Source organism: Somniosus microcephalus, chromosome 9, assembly GCF_052327205.1.
Source record: "Somniosus microcephalus isolate GS21.2 chromosome 9, FLI_Smic_1.0, whole genome shotgun sequence".
In the NCBI taxonomy this organism is placed as follows: domain Eukaryota; kingdom Metazoa; phylum Chordata; class Chondrichthyes; order Squaliformes; family Somniosidae; genus Somniosus; species Somniosus microcephalus.
This window is the reverse complement of record NC_140995.1, coordinates 132,536,958-132,552,144: the sequence shown is the minus strand read 5'-3', so window position 1 is coordinate 132,552,144 and position 15,187 is coordinate 132,536,958. Positions and strand designations below refer to the sequence as shown.

The window sequence follows — 15,187 nt, the reverse complement described above, 5'->3', positions numbered from 1 at the left end:
ACTAATGAAGGACTAAGGCTGAACCATCAAAGTTAAGAGATGATAATTGTTGGTTAAATGTGTGAGAAATATGAAGAAACTGTGTCTTTGAAGCATCACAGTTGTTGCTCAGGATGCTTGCACATTTAGATGACTGCCTTGTCTTTGTCCTCGTCAAAAGATCACTTGGGTAGCAGCCCAGCAGGTACTCACTGCATTCCAGAAACTTGGCTTCATTGTCAAGTTTGAGAAATCTCAACTAGCTCCCAAATAGGACAAGTTACTGATAAATTTACTGATCCCACGCTCCCCATGAGGGCAACAACACTGTAGCCCCAACCCTCTAAAACACATTTATGAACATAGCTCATCACTGGGAGCGTGGAATTAATGAATTAACTCTTGATAGCTGCCTTGTTTCGACCATCTCGGCAAAAGTTTTCTTTCTCCCAGACTAGTTTGTAGTCCTCCAGAGACTGCTGTCTACTTTTGAAAAGAGGTTTAGGATCACAGCAGATTGCTACAAAGGTTAATGCACTGCTGGCAGAGAGCTTCACCTGTCTTGCGTGCACATCGGAAATTCGGGCAAGTGCTTTGCACAATTTTCTGACCATTAAGTTCTGGAAATCCAGAGCCAAATCAGTCTGTCGCCACTGGCTGGATCAGTAGTGCCCTGCAGTGAGACCACTGGTTGAGTGGTTGAGCATTTGGGATGGCAAAGATAGCCAAAATTTCTGATCTGTGCTCCTGGTGGGTGAGGCTCCCTACCAGCAGTGCAGAGTCAGATTGATCTGAAATTAGATAGCTATGAATGTAGCTTTGCTAAGAGGCCATATAATGGTGATATTTAGAAGGGCATAGTGTCAGATCCCATCAAAGGCTTTAGAGATGTTTAAAGCAATGATATGTGTCAAAAACTATACTTACAATAGTGGATTAGGCCAGAATTTTTAAAGTGTTAACCACAGCTTTCATACCTTAAGCAGGCATTGATGTATGAGCAGTGGGGCACTGGATTTTTTTTCCATCTTTCCAGTTTTCTCAACATCTTTCCTGAAGATGTTGACTCCCATTCCACATGTGGCTGATGTCCCCTGATATCTCACCCAACTGCTTGTTATTCATGTGTGAGCCTTGACAGGAAATACAATGTTTGATTGTGGAATACAAAACCCCTGAGCCCAATTCTGCCCTCACTCAAAGGCACTTCCGTCAAGGATCACTTAATAACAATCGGGCATGGGGACCCAGGCCCATTTCTCCCTTAGATTTCCTAGGAGTGCAGCCAATTGTAGTCCCCTCCCTCTGCCCCAACTGAGATCAGCTAACTCAACACAGTACAGGGATCAAACTTGGGGCCGCCTTGGTTTGTATGGCAGTGTCTTTACCACTAATTCATCTGTGGAGCTGAAGTGTTTCTTAAACAATATTGAAGCAGTTAATTATCTGAAGATAATTTTCCCCTCAGAATTGAGAGTTGTATTTTACATTAATAGCAAGGTTCTTTGTTATCAGTTGAGAAACTCATATTATTTGTATAATCCTGATTTTAAAAGGTCTTATTCTGTCATATATTGTTTAAGAGAATAAACATTTTATGAATGATTTCAGTGCTCTTAATGCATGTGATTGTTATAAATTTACTGATTAATTTGACCAATCGATTGCCAGTTCTGATGACATTCATATAGGATGAGATGATACCAGTGAAGGAGCAAGCAGTATGTTGGCAGCACTAATCACTACAAAAATTCTTGCATTGTGTTTGTGCAGCCCGTCTGTCTGTTGAGCTCAGGTAATTGTCTGAAAAAGACTGGAGGTAAATTTGATTCCTTTCATTAAAAGGACTGAAAAATAAACTCTGCAACAAAAGTGTACCATTAATGGAGAACTTAGTCTTTACAAAGTTAAGCTATCATAAAGTAGTTTTGCAAGTTTGTTAGAACCTGATAAGTATTGTTTACTGTGTTACTGTAAGTGCTAAATAGGCCATCTGAAGCCTGATATAGGAGTTGCTACAACAGGGGAGAAGCCACATGGTAGGCAAGAATAAAGATCTAAAAAATCATTAATATGTACCTTGAATTTGGAACTGTTTTCAATGCAAAAGAATGCACATTTTGTACAAGAAGTTACAACAGTAACTATGGGGCCCTTAATGCTATGTTTGATATCAGTAGTGCTGATGAGCATCGGTTCCGACAACCCATATTATTGGGCACTGTGGACCTATGTGTGCTATTGTATGCAATGTGATCAGGAGCAATGTTTGGCGTTGAGGACCTGCCGGACAGGTATGTGCTGCTATTTAAGGTCTCAAAAATAACGTTCAAGATCTTCACCCCATAATGTGGTCTTTGCATCTAAACAGCAGTGCTGGAGCTTAGTGTCAATATTAAATGGCTGCTGGATGGTTGGTCTATTCAACCATGTTAGTTACATTTCCTTAAAAGGGAGTTTTCTTGCTTCAAATATCTGCATGTTGATCCAGCAATTTACTTCATGGTGCCCTTGGTTGCACGCCTTCTAAAATTTGCATCTCAGCTGCCATCTATGGGTGTGAGCTGAAGGAAGTAATCGAGCTCCAAGTATGATTTATGGATCTCTCAAACGTCTTCCCTCTTGGCTGGTTCTGAAGGAGGAAATGGCAGGATCCACAAAAGCATGGAGTACACCCTAGCCAAGATGTCCAAAATGATTCTTGCTTGCTGCATTTTGCACAGCTTTACCCTGAAAAGGGGCATTTCCATGGAGTAGGCAGGAGAAGGAAGGCGACAACCACTAGTAGAGGCAAGTTCAACCAGGAGATACAATAGTTGAAAGCACAAGGACTCAGTCACTCCACAATAGACAATACATTTAATTGAGACTCTGAAACCTCCATGGCATACCAATTCCACGAGAAACTGGATTGACGCTATATCATCTACATGGTTGCCCATTACCAATATTCCCCCTATTTTTTTGGGGGGGGTGCGGCCCCTTCACAGTATTGCGCATGCGCAAAACTTAACATTGAAAAAGCCGGTCCCGGGCTGCACAGGACCGGCAGAGAGCGGTGCAGCTTAGAGGGAACATTGCCCAATACTCTTGTCAAATAAAGGAGCACCTCCATTGGACCCAACCATACATCGAAACCCATAAATACTATAGCATTTCACCCCAATTTTCTTAATGCTCCAAATACTTCCTGTCAGCCGAGGATACACCTGACCCTGATTACTTACTTTATGAACGTGATCTTAGTGTACAGCCTTTTCCCTGTGAGAAAACCAGGGGATCATGCTGTGCTCATTTCCATATCATTAACATTAATATTCATCATAATATAAGCCTCTTGCATGTGTTGTGTAAGAGCACTATAGGTCAGCCTAGCTTCTGTTCAGTAGGAGGTGGAGGAGGGAAAGGAAGAGCGAGAGGAAACTGGATATTGTTGCCAGGTTTCTGTCGGGCATTTCCAAATTGCCAGCTGAGGAGCAACACAAGTGCAACCTTGGAAGAGGGTTGTCCCCTGCTCTATTGGCTTCAGGAAGTGCATAGCCCGGCAAGAACTGTATGAAAGAGAAAGGGGAGAAGTGGTACTACTAATGCATTCCTGGTCATGACAGCTGACATAACTGTTGCTGGTCATGTGGAGTTTTACAGGGTACTGATTAAATTAAGTGTGCTAACCACTTTCACATTATCACCTTTTGTAATAGGGAGATTAATATTATTCCAATGGTATGTGCTTGTTTGTCTAATAACCATTTCCTTGTTCTGCCATCCTCACTTCGGCATCAATATCACACTCTTTTAGGTAGGAAAATTGATGGTATTTTTACTTGTACAGTATACAGTATGAGAAGGGAAAAATCCTGGCATTAACCATACATTGTTGGTGTATTAATGTGTTCTGTCAGGAAGAAGCTCGTATTAATCATCATTCATATGGGTACGGTAGTGTAGTTATTATGTTACTGGACTAGTAATCCAGAGAACTTGACTTCAAATCCTACTGTGGGGTAGTTTAAAAATTTGAATGCAATTTTTAAAAAGCTGGAAATAAAAAGCTGGTATCAGTGAAGGTAGGTTATCGTAAAAAACCCATCTCGTTCACTAATGTCCATTTAAGGAACAAAACCTGCCATTGTTATTCGGTCTGGTCTATATGTGACTCCAGTCCCACACCAACGTGATTGACTCTTAACTGCCTAGGAAATTAAATCGTTATGCAGTTCAAGAAGGTGGCCCAGCACTGCCTTTACAGGGCAACAAATGCTTGCTTTACTAGTGACGTCCACATCCTGAGAGTGAATTAAAAAAAGAATTAATTTCACGTCGGACCCTTACAGCCAGAACACAAGAAACTTTCTCCCCAATAGCCGAGCCTGGATTTCAACCCGGGTCCCTGAGGTATACATGCCAACAATTAGCATTCTTGGGGGATCTGCTCAGCGCATTGCTGATAACAATAGTGCAGCGCTCTTTCTCCCCCACCTTGTCCTTCTCCTTCTGGGTCCAATGACCAATGTGCCAGAGCTGGTCTTGATTTGGGGGATTTTATCCCATCGCCCGACCTTTTCCTGCCCATCGAGGGTGGGGGGTTAAAATCGGGGCCTGAGTGTCTGAAGTAGAAAGTGTTCCATTCACCAGCATTTTCCCCTTGCCTTGAGCACAAACAAATCACATGTACTGTTTGAGTTTTGTTTTCAACTTTCTATCAGGAAAAAACTTGTATTTACGTCTTTATTTTATCCCTTTACAAAACATTAAAGGATTCTGTAAAATTATCGTTTTCAGATTTTTGCAAACTTTGGTTACGATTTAATAATCTGGAGATTTCATGAAGTTCATTATCATGTGTCATGGGGCTGCTAGATTGCGGTCGTACCTTACTCCATATTGCCACTGAGTAGAATAAAAATATAAACAACAACAACTTCCCTTTAACGTAGTAAAACGTCCCCTGGGCATTTCACAGGAGTGTTATCAAGCAACATTTGAGACCGAGCCACTTGAGATATTAGGGCAGATGACAAAAAGATTGGTCAAAGAGATAGGTTTTAAGCAGCATCTTAAAGGTGGATAGAGGGGCGGAGAGGTTTAGGGAGGGAATTCCAGAGCTTAGGGCCTCGGTAGCTGAAGACACAGTCGCCAATGCTGGAGCAATTAAAATCGGGGATGCACAAGAGGCCAGAATTGGAGGAATGCAAATATCTGAGTTGTAGGGCTGGAGGAGGTGACTGAGATAGGGAGGGGTGAGGCTGTGGAGGGATTTGAAAACAAGGATGAGAATTTTAAAATCAAGGTGTTGCTCAACCGGGAGCCAGTGTAGGTCAGCGAGCACAGGGGTGATGGGTGGACGGGACTTAGTGCGAGTTAGGATACGGGCAGCAGAGTTTTGGATGACCTTAAGTTTATGGAGGGTGGAAGATGGGAGGTCGGCCAGCAGTGCGTTGAAATAGTCAAGTCTAGAGGTGACAAAGCGTCGATGAGGGTTTCAGCATCAGACGAGCTGAGGCAGGAGCGGAGTCGGGCAATGTTACGGAGGTGGAAGCAGGTGGTCTTAGTGATGGCACAGATATGTGGTCAGAAGCTCATCTTGGGGTCAAATACCATTATTATTGGGTGCACCATTATTAAAAGGACATTAAAGCCATAGATTCATCAGGATAATACCAGGAATGGGAAACAATAGTTATGAGGAGACTATTTCCACGGGAGCAGAGTAGGCTAAAAAGAGATTTAATAGAGCTTTAAAATTGTGAAGTGTTTTAATAGTGAATAGGGAAAGACTATTACCTTTGTCTGGAAATTTGGTGACAAGTGGTCATCTTACTACAGGGCTATAGGGAGAGAGTGGGGCAGTGGGATTAGTTTTGGATTGCTCCAGCAAAGAGCCGGCACAGACACAATGGCCTCCTCCTGAGATCTATGGTACCAGCTTAAAATGTTTTCTTGTATATTAACGTGGTCACTGCCTGTATTCTAAATGTTAAGTAGCTTTGATTAATGAATGTTTTAATGGTGGCCTATTTTCTTCGCTTACTGCTTGACTTAAGCACATTCAATGTTTTTTCTTAATGCTTCCATGTGCCAGTTACCCTGTCCAGCATTCAATTAGCATGCCAGCTATGAGGTAATGTGACGTGTGTTGACAGAACTGAGACATAGTTACGTGTTAGCTTTAAGATTTGTTTGAACTGCATTAACTAATTGTTAAATACATAAGCATTTTATGATTTGGGGGATAAACTAAATGTTTTCGAAACCTTCTCCAAGGCGTGGCAACATTTTTTGTTTTAAATTTGAGAAAGCAGTGAATTGGTAAAGATGGTATTGATTTCTGGTAAATCCTGTGCAGGTTCTGTGGAGATGTGTGCTTATCAATCAAGGTAGATAAAACCAGATCAGCACTAGAGTTGCAAGTTAATTTGCTTACATTGGACTTTGTAAAGTTTTAAGGTTTATTCCCCCTAAACTTAAATGTTGACATCAGTACCTCTTAAAAAATCAAAACAGAGTTGTGATTGCCTCCAACATCTTTTTCACAATCATTGTGTAATTTTATCAAAATAAAATTATTCCAATCGGGCACCTGGCTTGGAGGAATTACATGGTCCAATGATGTCAGAGAGCTGAATTAATATTTGTAGACAGTAAACATATATTTTAACTTATACCTCATTGATACTAACAAACAGGAGCATAATAAATACATAGTTCCCAGTGCTTCCCATTTGCCATTATGAGCATCACAAATCCAAGAAGCCAACTTAAACCAAACCCAGCTTTTTAGTTGGTTTGAAAAGGCACTTTTCCAATTAGGATGGATGCAAAAACAGTCAACAGCAACCAGAAAATATGGCTTTGATTAGTCCGACTGCCTTTCTCCTGGTCCTCCACTGAAGTAGTTTTGAAACCACCTACTACTACCATGGATTCTGCAATTAAGTGCTTAAGCTGGGAGAGGGAATAAGGAGTATTTTTTTAAGAAGTATTAGCTTAGAAATTCTGTTGGCGATACTAGCAGACAACTCTAACACATTCATAGGACATTCCTCTGCTATTTTAATGTAGACATTAATTAGTTTATTTTAAATGAGTTAACAGTTCCACTAAAATAGTGGACAGAGGAACTTCATACAAACATGTTAAGCATTCGTCTACTAATATTGGCAACAGTAATTTTTGAACTATATCATCTCCTGGATTTATCAGTTCAGTACAGCAGCCAATGTACTTTGCAAATGATCCTAAAACTGCTTAATTTACAGTATGAAGAGTGATCAGCATTTGGGTTGACAACAGCCTTGATTTTTGGCTGCTGTTACTTCCTTCCTGTTGGTGAAAGCACACTACAAACAGGGCAACTTATGGTTGCTATCCTGTATGTTAACATAGTCAGGGTTCCTATTGCATGTGTGTTGCGAAATTTGTGTTCTGTTCTTATTAACTATGTCTGTAAATTCTATTGTTTGTGCCTATAATTTGAGAACGTAATGTGCACCCCTTCAATAAGCAGTAAATTATTTTGAGCCATTGGAATGTCATAGTCAGAGTCATAACGGCACAGAAGGAGGCCATTCGGCCCATCGCTTCCATGCCAGCTCTCTGTAGAGCAATCCAGTAAGTCCCATTCCCCCGCTCTATCCCCGTAGCCCTGTAAGTTTATTTCCCTCAAGTGCCTATCCCCTTGAAAACATTGAGTGTCTCCGCTTCCACCACTTCCGTCTGCAGCGAGTTCCAGGTCCTCACCGCTCGCTGCATAAAAAAAGTTTTTCCTCACATCCCCCCTGTATCTCTTGCCCAAAACCTTAAAGCTGTGCCCATTAGTCCTTGTACCATCAATTAGTGGGAACAATCTTTCCCCGTCTAGCCCATCCAGACCCATCATAATCTTGTACACCTCTATCAAATCACTCCTCAACCTCCTTTGCTCTAATGAAAACAAATCCAGCTTCTCCAACCTGTCCTTGTAGCTAAGATCCCCCATCCCCGGAACCATTCTGGTAAATCTCTGCACCTTCTCAAGTGCCTTCACATCCTTCCTAAAGTGTGGTGACCAGAACTGGACGCAATACTCCAGTTGTGGTCTAACCAGCGCTTTATAAAGGTTCAGCATAACTACTCTACTTTTGTACTCAATACCTCTATTTATGAAGCCCAAGATCCCATATGCTTTGCTAACCACTCTCTCAATATGTCCTGCCACCTTCAGGGACCTATGCACATTAACTCCCACGTCCCACGCCCCTCTGTCCCTGCGCACTCTTTAAAACTGTGCCATTAAGTATATATTGCCTCTCCCTGCTCCTTCTACCAAAATGCATCACCTCACACTTCTCTGTATTAAATTCAATCTGCCCATTCTGCTAGCCCTTTCTATGTCCTGTTGCAGTCGATTGGTAGCATCGTAACTATTTACCACACCCCCAAGTTTAGTGTCATCGGCAAATTTAGAAATTCTACTCTGTATTCCAATATCCAGGTCATTTATATACATCAAAAAAAAAAGTGGCCCCAGCACTGACCCTTGGGGAACAGCACTGTCTTATCATCCTCCAGTCTGAAAACCAGCCATTTACCACAACTCACTGTTTTCTGTTCTTAAGCTAATTCCTTATCCAAGCTGCCACTGACCCACCTATTCCATGAGCCTTCTATGTGGTACTTTGTCAAACGCCTTCCTAAAATCCATGTAGACAACATCCATTGCATTCCTTTGTCAATTCTCCGTTACTTCATCAAAAAATTCAATTAAATTAGTCAAACTCAATCTGCCTTTTACAAATCCGTGTTGGCTCTCCTGAATTAGCTTAAACCTCTCCAAGTGCCTGTTAATTTTTTCTTTGATTATTGTTTCTACTGATGTTAAACTGACCGGCCTGTAGTTACTAGGATTGTCCTTGCACCCTTTCTTGAATAATGGTGTCACATTTGCCATTTTCCAATCCTCAGGCACCTCCCCTGCATCTAGGGAAGATTGGAAAATTATGGCAAGCCCTTCTGCTAGCTCCTCCCCCAATTCCCTTAGCAACATGGGATGCAAGCCATCTGGACCAAGCGACTTATCCACTCTGTGGTTTGACTTACTATTACATCAATAGTTTGGAAATTCAATATCAGTGAATTCAACTTTTTTATTAATGAATACATAATCAGTGCTGCTTTTTCTGTCAATATAAATTGGAAGTGCTTGCATCAGGCTAGTTTGCATAAGAGATTCTTAGTAAACCTATTAACTTTTTCAAAGTCTGTACTGAAATGTGTGAGCCATTTACTCTAACTGTATATACATATGAAATTAATAAAACTGTAAGAACACAAATTATTCAATGTTTCCTGTTACCACAGAAATTCTCCTACATTCAAATCCTTTGAAGAGCGGATGGAAACTACAGTCAGTACTCTGAAGGTAAAGATTTTGCTGTCATAGTTGATGGTGGAATGTGTTGGCACTGTCATACCTCACAAACCTATCCAATTACTTTGGTTTGACCTGGTTATATTGCATTTAGAATTACTGTAGCTGTGATAATTTCAATTTCACCTTTTATCTTCCTTAGTACATTTGAAATTTCATAATGTCAGATCTGTGCGGTAGCATTTAAAGCAATGAAGCCCCACATTACAGGATGTATTATACATGTAGTTTATCTTGGATCTCTGAATTTATTTTACACACTAGTCACTTGTCTCAAGGGAAATGAAAATTGGGAGAGATATATAACTGGCAGCTGATCCAATATTCCCGTTTTACATTATCATCCAAAGTCAAAATTACCCCCCCCCCCCCCCCAAAGGAGTCGAGACCAAGTGCAATATTGAGGTCAGGCCGGACTAGAGAGCAGGGGACGAATGGGACCCAGGCAGGGGGAAGGAGAAGGCAAAGGGGAGGCATGTCACGTATCCGGATTTCAGACTTTGCTGTGCTGCCATGGAGGGTCTTTGGTGTATTAATGTTTAAAATATTACTATTGAACTAAATGTAGTTTAGTAGGGGGTAAATTCACAGGACACCAGGGCTAGTGGGTATAGTTTAGATTTCTGATGGGGCATTTAAACTAGCATCCTGCAGATAAGGAAAATTAATTTGATAGTCCAGTGATCAGGAATCGAAAGTACAATTTCAAAATTTGAGGATGATACCAAATTGGGGGTACAGTTAATACTGTGGAAGACTGTGACAAAATACAAGATATTAATACACTTTCAGAGAATGTGTAAAATACTAGTAGATAACATAATAGGAAAGAGTAAGTGCTTTTATAAGCATATAAAAAGCAGGAGAATAGTTTGTGGGTTGAAAAGCTGAGGGTTGAAGGAGGCAGTCTAATTGTGCAGGATGAAGCTATGGCAGCGATATTAATATTTTACATTGGTTTTTACAAATGATGGTTTGTAAGTGTACTCGAGAAGGATAGGGAACAATTGTTAGAGATAACTGTTATGGCACCATTTACAGCCTGGACGCTCTAACTTCATCCTATATGTCTGGGCTACTTTTGAACTCTGGTCCCAGAGTTGAAGGCCTCTTTGGGAACGTTTCATCGCCGTTAGATATAGTGAATCTACTTTTTCTGGCTCTTATGTTTGGATTATGCCTCCTTGAGGAAAAAAACATTTCCCAGGTTATTCCTTCAGAGGTGGAGGAGGATGTGGTCTGTAAGAGGAGATAGAAAACCAAAGGAGAAAACACTCAGCAGGTGGCAAAAATGTGACATAGAAATATGTAGAAGTTACAACACAGAAAAGGGACATTCACCCCAACCAGTCCATGTTGGTGTTTATATTTCATTTGAGCAAATAGTCCTAATCAGTTTATCTTCCCTATCCACATATCATTCTATCCCCTTTTCCGTCATCCACTTGTCCAATCTAATCTTGAATGTTGACTTAGTTTCTGCCTCAACCACTAACCCTGGAAGTGAACTCCACAGCCTCACAACTCACTGTGTAAAGTGGTTTACATCAGTATTGTTTATTGCCCTTGAAGCATGTAATCTTTACATACAGAGAATATAAACTCATTCATTGTGGAGAGCATTTGCATGTAGCCAGCCTGTAATTATTAAAATAATGTTGAGAAGGTCAGGACATGGAAATATTGAGGGTAGCTTAAAATGTTTATAAAATAATCTTACAAAATAATTTTTGGCAATTTTCTACTCTTCGATTCTTGCTGGTTGTCCTTCCACAGCCACTACATGCTCTCTCAATATATTGCCTAAGTGGCCATTCTTAATTTGTAAGCATATCCACTGTGTTGATAGGCAATTTACCTTGATGACATAAAAGTCCAGTCTGATGCTATCCTTACTGAAAGTGCACTTGTGAACATTTGTTAAGAATCATTGAATAATAATTGAGAATGGGAATTCTGACTGATTTTGTTTTTGCCCTCCTGATGGTATATATAGTGGCCCTATACTCAGCTTGCTGAGCAAGGATCGCGAATCGAACCTGGAATCTTTTGGTTTTTATTAAGTGCAGAATTGTGCTTCCAAGACTAGATTGATTTCAGAGACTAGCTACAGCTCCAGCCTTCTCATTCATAGTTTTTTCTGTATATCCTGTTTAAATTCCTTGCCTTTGACAATAGATAATCCACTGACAGGTGGTGCATTTACAGAAAACAAAGGTCCATCTCTCGCAATGTGACCTGCAGCAAGTCGTTTTGGTCTAATAAATACCAAAAGATATTGATCTGCCTATTTAAAAAATTTGGTTAATCAGCAAAATCTGCCCACAGGAGATGGAATGGCTGAGTGATGATATTAATTCCATATTAGTTTCTTTGCATGAACAGGGTCAGAGTCATTGTTAAAGGACTGTTAAATACTTACAGTATCTACACATTGCCAAAGTATAAACAATTTCAGGAGAGGTGCTTTTTAAAAAAAAAAAAAAAAAAAAAAAAAAAAAATTGTGTAAGACTTGTCATTTACACAAGCTTTTTATTTCAAACTCATTGTGGAATAGAGACAAACAATAATGCTAGAGGGAAACTTTATACTCAAGATAATCGGCAGTTTAAATAATAAATTGCTACATCAGAATTCTTGAGGCTGTTCTGAATTCTCGGTGTTCCCCTCATGTCTAAAGTTTCATAGTCAGTCATGTGAAAGATCCTGCACCAGTGTTGTGCATCAGGTGCTGCTGTTACTGCCAGTATGATTAGCATTCCTGTCTGCTTCAAATTGTCAAACATCTTTTCATTAGTCTTTGGCCTTTCATTACTCCCAGTATAATTATCACCCCAAGGTGGTCTTTCTTTTTAGCTACTTATCCAAACTATTGGAGTTACCTTCTCTTTATCTGAATGATATAGTTATTTATTCTTGAATTGTTTCTCTAGAATTGGTAAAAATGTTCCTGATCCAGTAAGTTGAGTGATGAAATGCAATGATAATATTCAGACTGATGAAAATTGTGTTGCTGCTTATATGGTGGTTATTGAGCAGACTAATGAGTTTTGAAGTAACCCGTATGATACAGTGGATGTTTCTTAATGCTTTCAATAAATGTTGTATCTGTTTAGTGTAAAGTTGGTGTGCCTGCCCACAGCAGTGGAAGTTTTGAAGATGTGCTGAATTCTACTGCCAATGCCAGTGTTCAGGAATCAACTTCAGGAAATCGGCCAGCTGAAGACTTTGGAGCTTTTTAAATCTTTCCTATAATTTGGAGAAGTTTAAAAGTATAAACCTTGGTGTTACTAGATTTTGTTTAAAATTCACTAGATCTGTCTATCCTGCACAGATTGGAGAAGACAACCTGGAATTATTCAAAACAAAATAGTGGGAAGAAACTTTCTACATTTTAACAATAGAAAGTTGTTTTATGTACTTTATTCTATGGTGACTATTTCTCTACTGTATTTATAAATGCTTATTCTAAACTTTTATTCTAAGCTCCATCTGTACTTGCATTACAACAGTTTGTTCACGTGCTTCTTCGACCAAAACCTGTTTTAAGAAATGTTTTATAAACCACTGTTCGGGAGACTTAATATATTGTACTGCTGTTTGAGGTCTTGCAGAAAAAGAAGAAATAGATTATTTCTTGGTACTAGCTCTATTTACAACTTATTGACTGTGGTTATGAAGTCAAATGCTATAAAACTAAGTATTTAGAAGTAGAATTTGCTAATTTCAATATTTGTTAAATGGAACCTACAAAAATGATCAACCAGTAACCTGTTCTGTTAAAATAATTTGGCATTACATTACTGCTATAAATTGGATGCACTTTTAAGATATACATAACATCCAGAATATACAATATTTCTAATAGAATATTAGCTTTACCTATTAATGTTAAAGCTTTACGTGGAGTTGTTTTTATGGGGCGACCCAAGGTGGGCACTAGTTTATGCAGAAGTACAGATTAATTATTCAGCACTTGGTCACACTATTTACTCTGTGGTCCAGCTTCCTAGTTGGAATCTCGCCAAGTAAAATTAAAAGGAAGGGAAGTGATCAAGAGATGATTGATGCCTTAAAAAAATCAAGACCAAAATGGAAGTCATTCCAAAGATGCTATGAATTGAGAAATACTCTTTTTATTTATTCAACTATTGTACTGTATAATAAACATTGAAAACATCTTGATCTAAAATCTCTATTTCTGCAGCTAGTGTCACTATTCCAAAATGAATGTCACTAGCATTGTCAAAGTAGATTCCTCTCCCCACCCCCTAAAAGAAGTAAAGAACTTTAATTTATAAATTTAGGTCAGTGTGTTAACTAACTGATAGTTAACCCTTTCAGTACTGTGGGGCGGGGGAAGGGAAGAAGTTAACTCTTTCAGTACTTTGGGAGGAGGAGGAAGGGAAGATGACTTGAAGCTTTCAAACATACTTTTGTCCAATAACCTTTCAAAAAAAATTGTGATTTTCCCCCCCCCCCCCCTCCCCCTCTCTTATTTGCTGTCATAAAAGTCAGTGCTAGGTTAAGATTCCATGAGCACCAGTTACTATCCAGTACTTCACCCAAGTGACCATAATTTACATGTGAGTGTTGGCAATCCTGTCTTTACCTGACATTCATTCATGGACACTTCCAACTGCATAGCAATCCAGAACACTAGCCACAGTTCCTCTCCAAAAGTATTGAGGCTAATTGTAGTGCCTCTGCTATTATCCTAGCAAATGTTAGCTAGCTCTGTGCAAACCTGGGACCTTCTTGGTCTGTATGCCTCACCAGTTACTGGATAAACTCAGAGCTATCAGCGGAGACTTGTGCAAAGTTCTAACACAGATTTGTTAATGGTGGAGGAGAAACCAACCATGCTTATTAATAGTGTAATTTGAATAAACATTTTGAAAATATTATTCCCTTTTGGTACAGGTGCAGAAATGCTACTGTAGTTCTCAGGTTTTTTCACCTGGCTATTGACAAAATCTTATTCCCACTGATATACCGCAACGATTGTATTCCTGGTCCACTACCTCAGAGCAGTAGTTACTCATCTTGCTATTGGAATTCAGCTTGATAATCATACAATTACCTGTAGGTGTTCATCTTTCAATTTACTTGTGATTGACTAAATGAGTTTGCAATGTTTACAAAATGTCCTCTTGAAAGTGATCTATTTTAATAGCTGCATACAGGATTCAGATTATCCTTTTGAAATGTTTTTGATTTTTTTGTGGAAATTGTAACTGTGCACATATAAATGTGAACTATCTGTTGTATTGTATTAAAATATTTTAAGGTCTGTCTAGCATTATTTTATTAATTTCCAAATTATTATAAAGCTGTCTAATTTTAACCAAATTTCCTCTGCTCTGACTTTTGGGCTTACCTTGCACAAAGTAATTGAATGTATTTAGCAATGATTGTTATTAACCACTCTCTAATCAAGCTGTATAAGTACATTTTAAGTTAAATAATCACATTGGCACCACAAGAAATTATGAAGATTGCAGCTAACGTCATAAAAACAGGTTGGGGAAGTAGTATTTTCTTTCAGCATTGGGTTTGGAAACTAGATATCTTCTGCTTTACCGTTTTCTTTAACACCTATTATTTGCACTGGGAATTAGTTTATTGCTGTTTTCTCTTCCCTTCTGAAAGTGGGGCAACAGTATATAATGCTAGTCTCATTTTTAAAATCTGAAATCTACCATCTTGTTCTATTTACTGCTTTAAATACAGAAATTTCCAAATGTTCAGTTGCTTTTGTGGGTAGAAATTTATGCCTCATGCTCCTGCTGAAAACT

General features: G+C 39.3%; 1 protein-coding gene across 3 annotated transcripts in view; it reads left to right on the top strand.

The window, feature by feature from the left end:
* Positions 1-14,682, top strand: part of tpd52l1 (tpd52 like 1) — a 46,774-nt gene extending 32,092 nt beyond the window's left edge. For 2 of the 3 annotated variants that reach the window (XM_085997210.1, XM_085997211.1), the window contains 2 exons: positions 9,319-9,379; positions 12,506-14,682. In XM_085997210.1, coding sequence (XP_085853336.1) covers positions 9,319-9,379; positions 12,506-12,631 — 187 coding nt within the window. In that variant the 3' untranslated portion in view covers positions 12,632-14,682. Of the gene's footprint in view, positions 1-6,061; positions 6,101-9,318; positions 9,380-12,505 lie in introns of all 3 variants that reach the window. The other variant, XM_085997209.1, reaches the window with a different exon arrangement.
* The last annotated feature ends 505 nt before the right edge of the window (positions 14,683-15,187 follow it).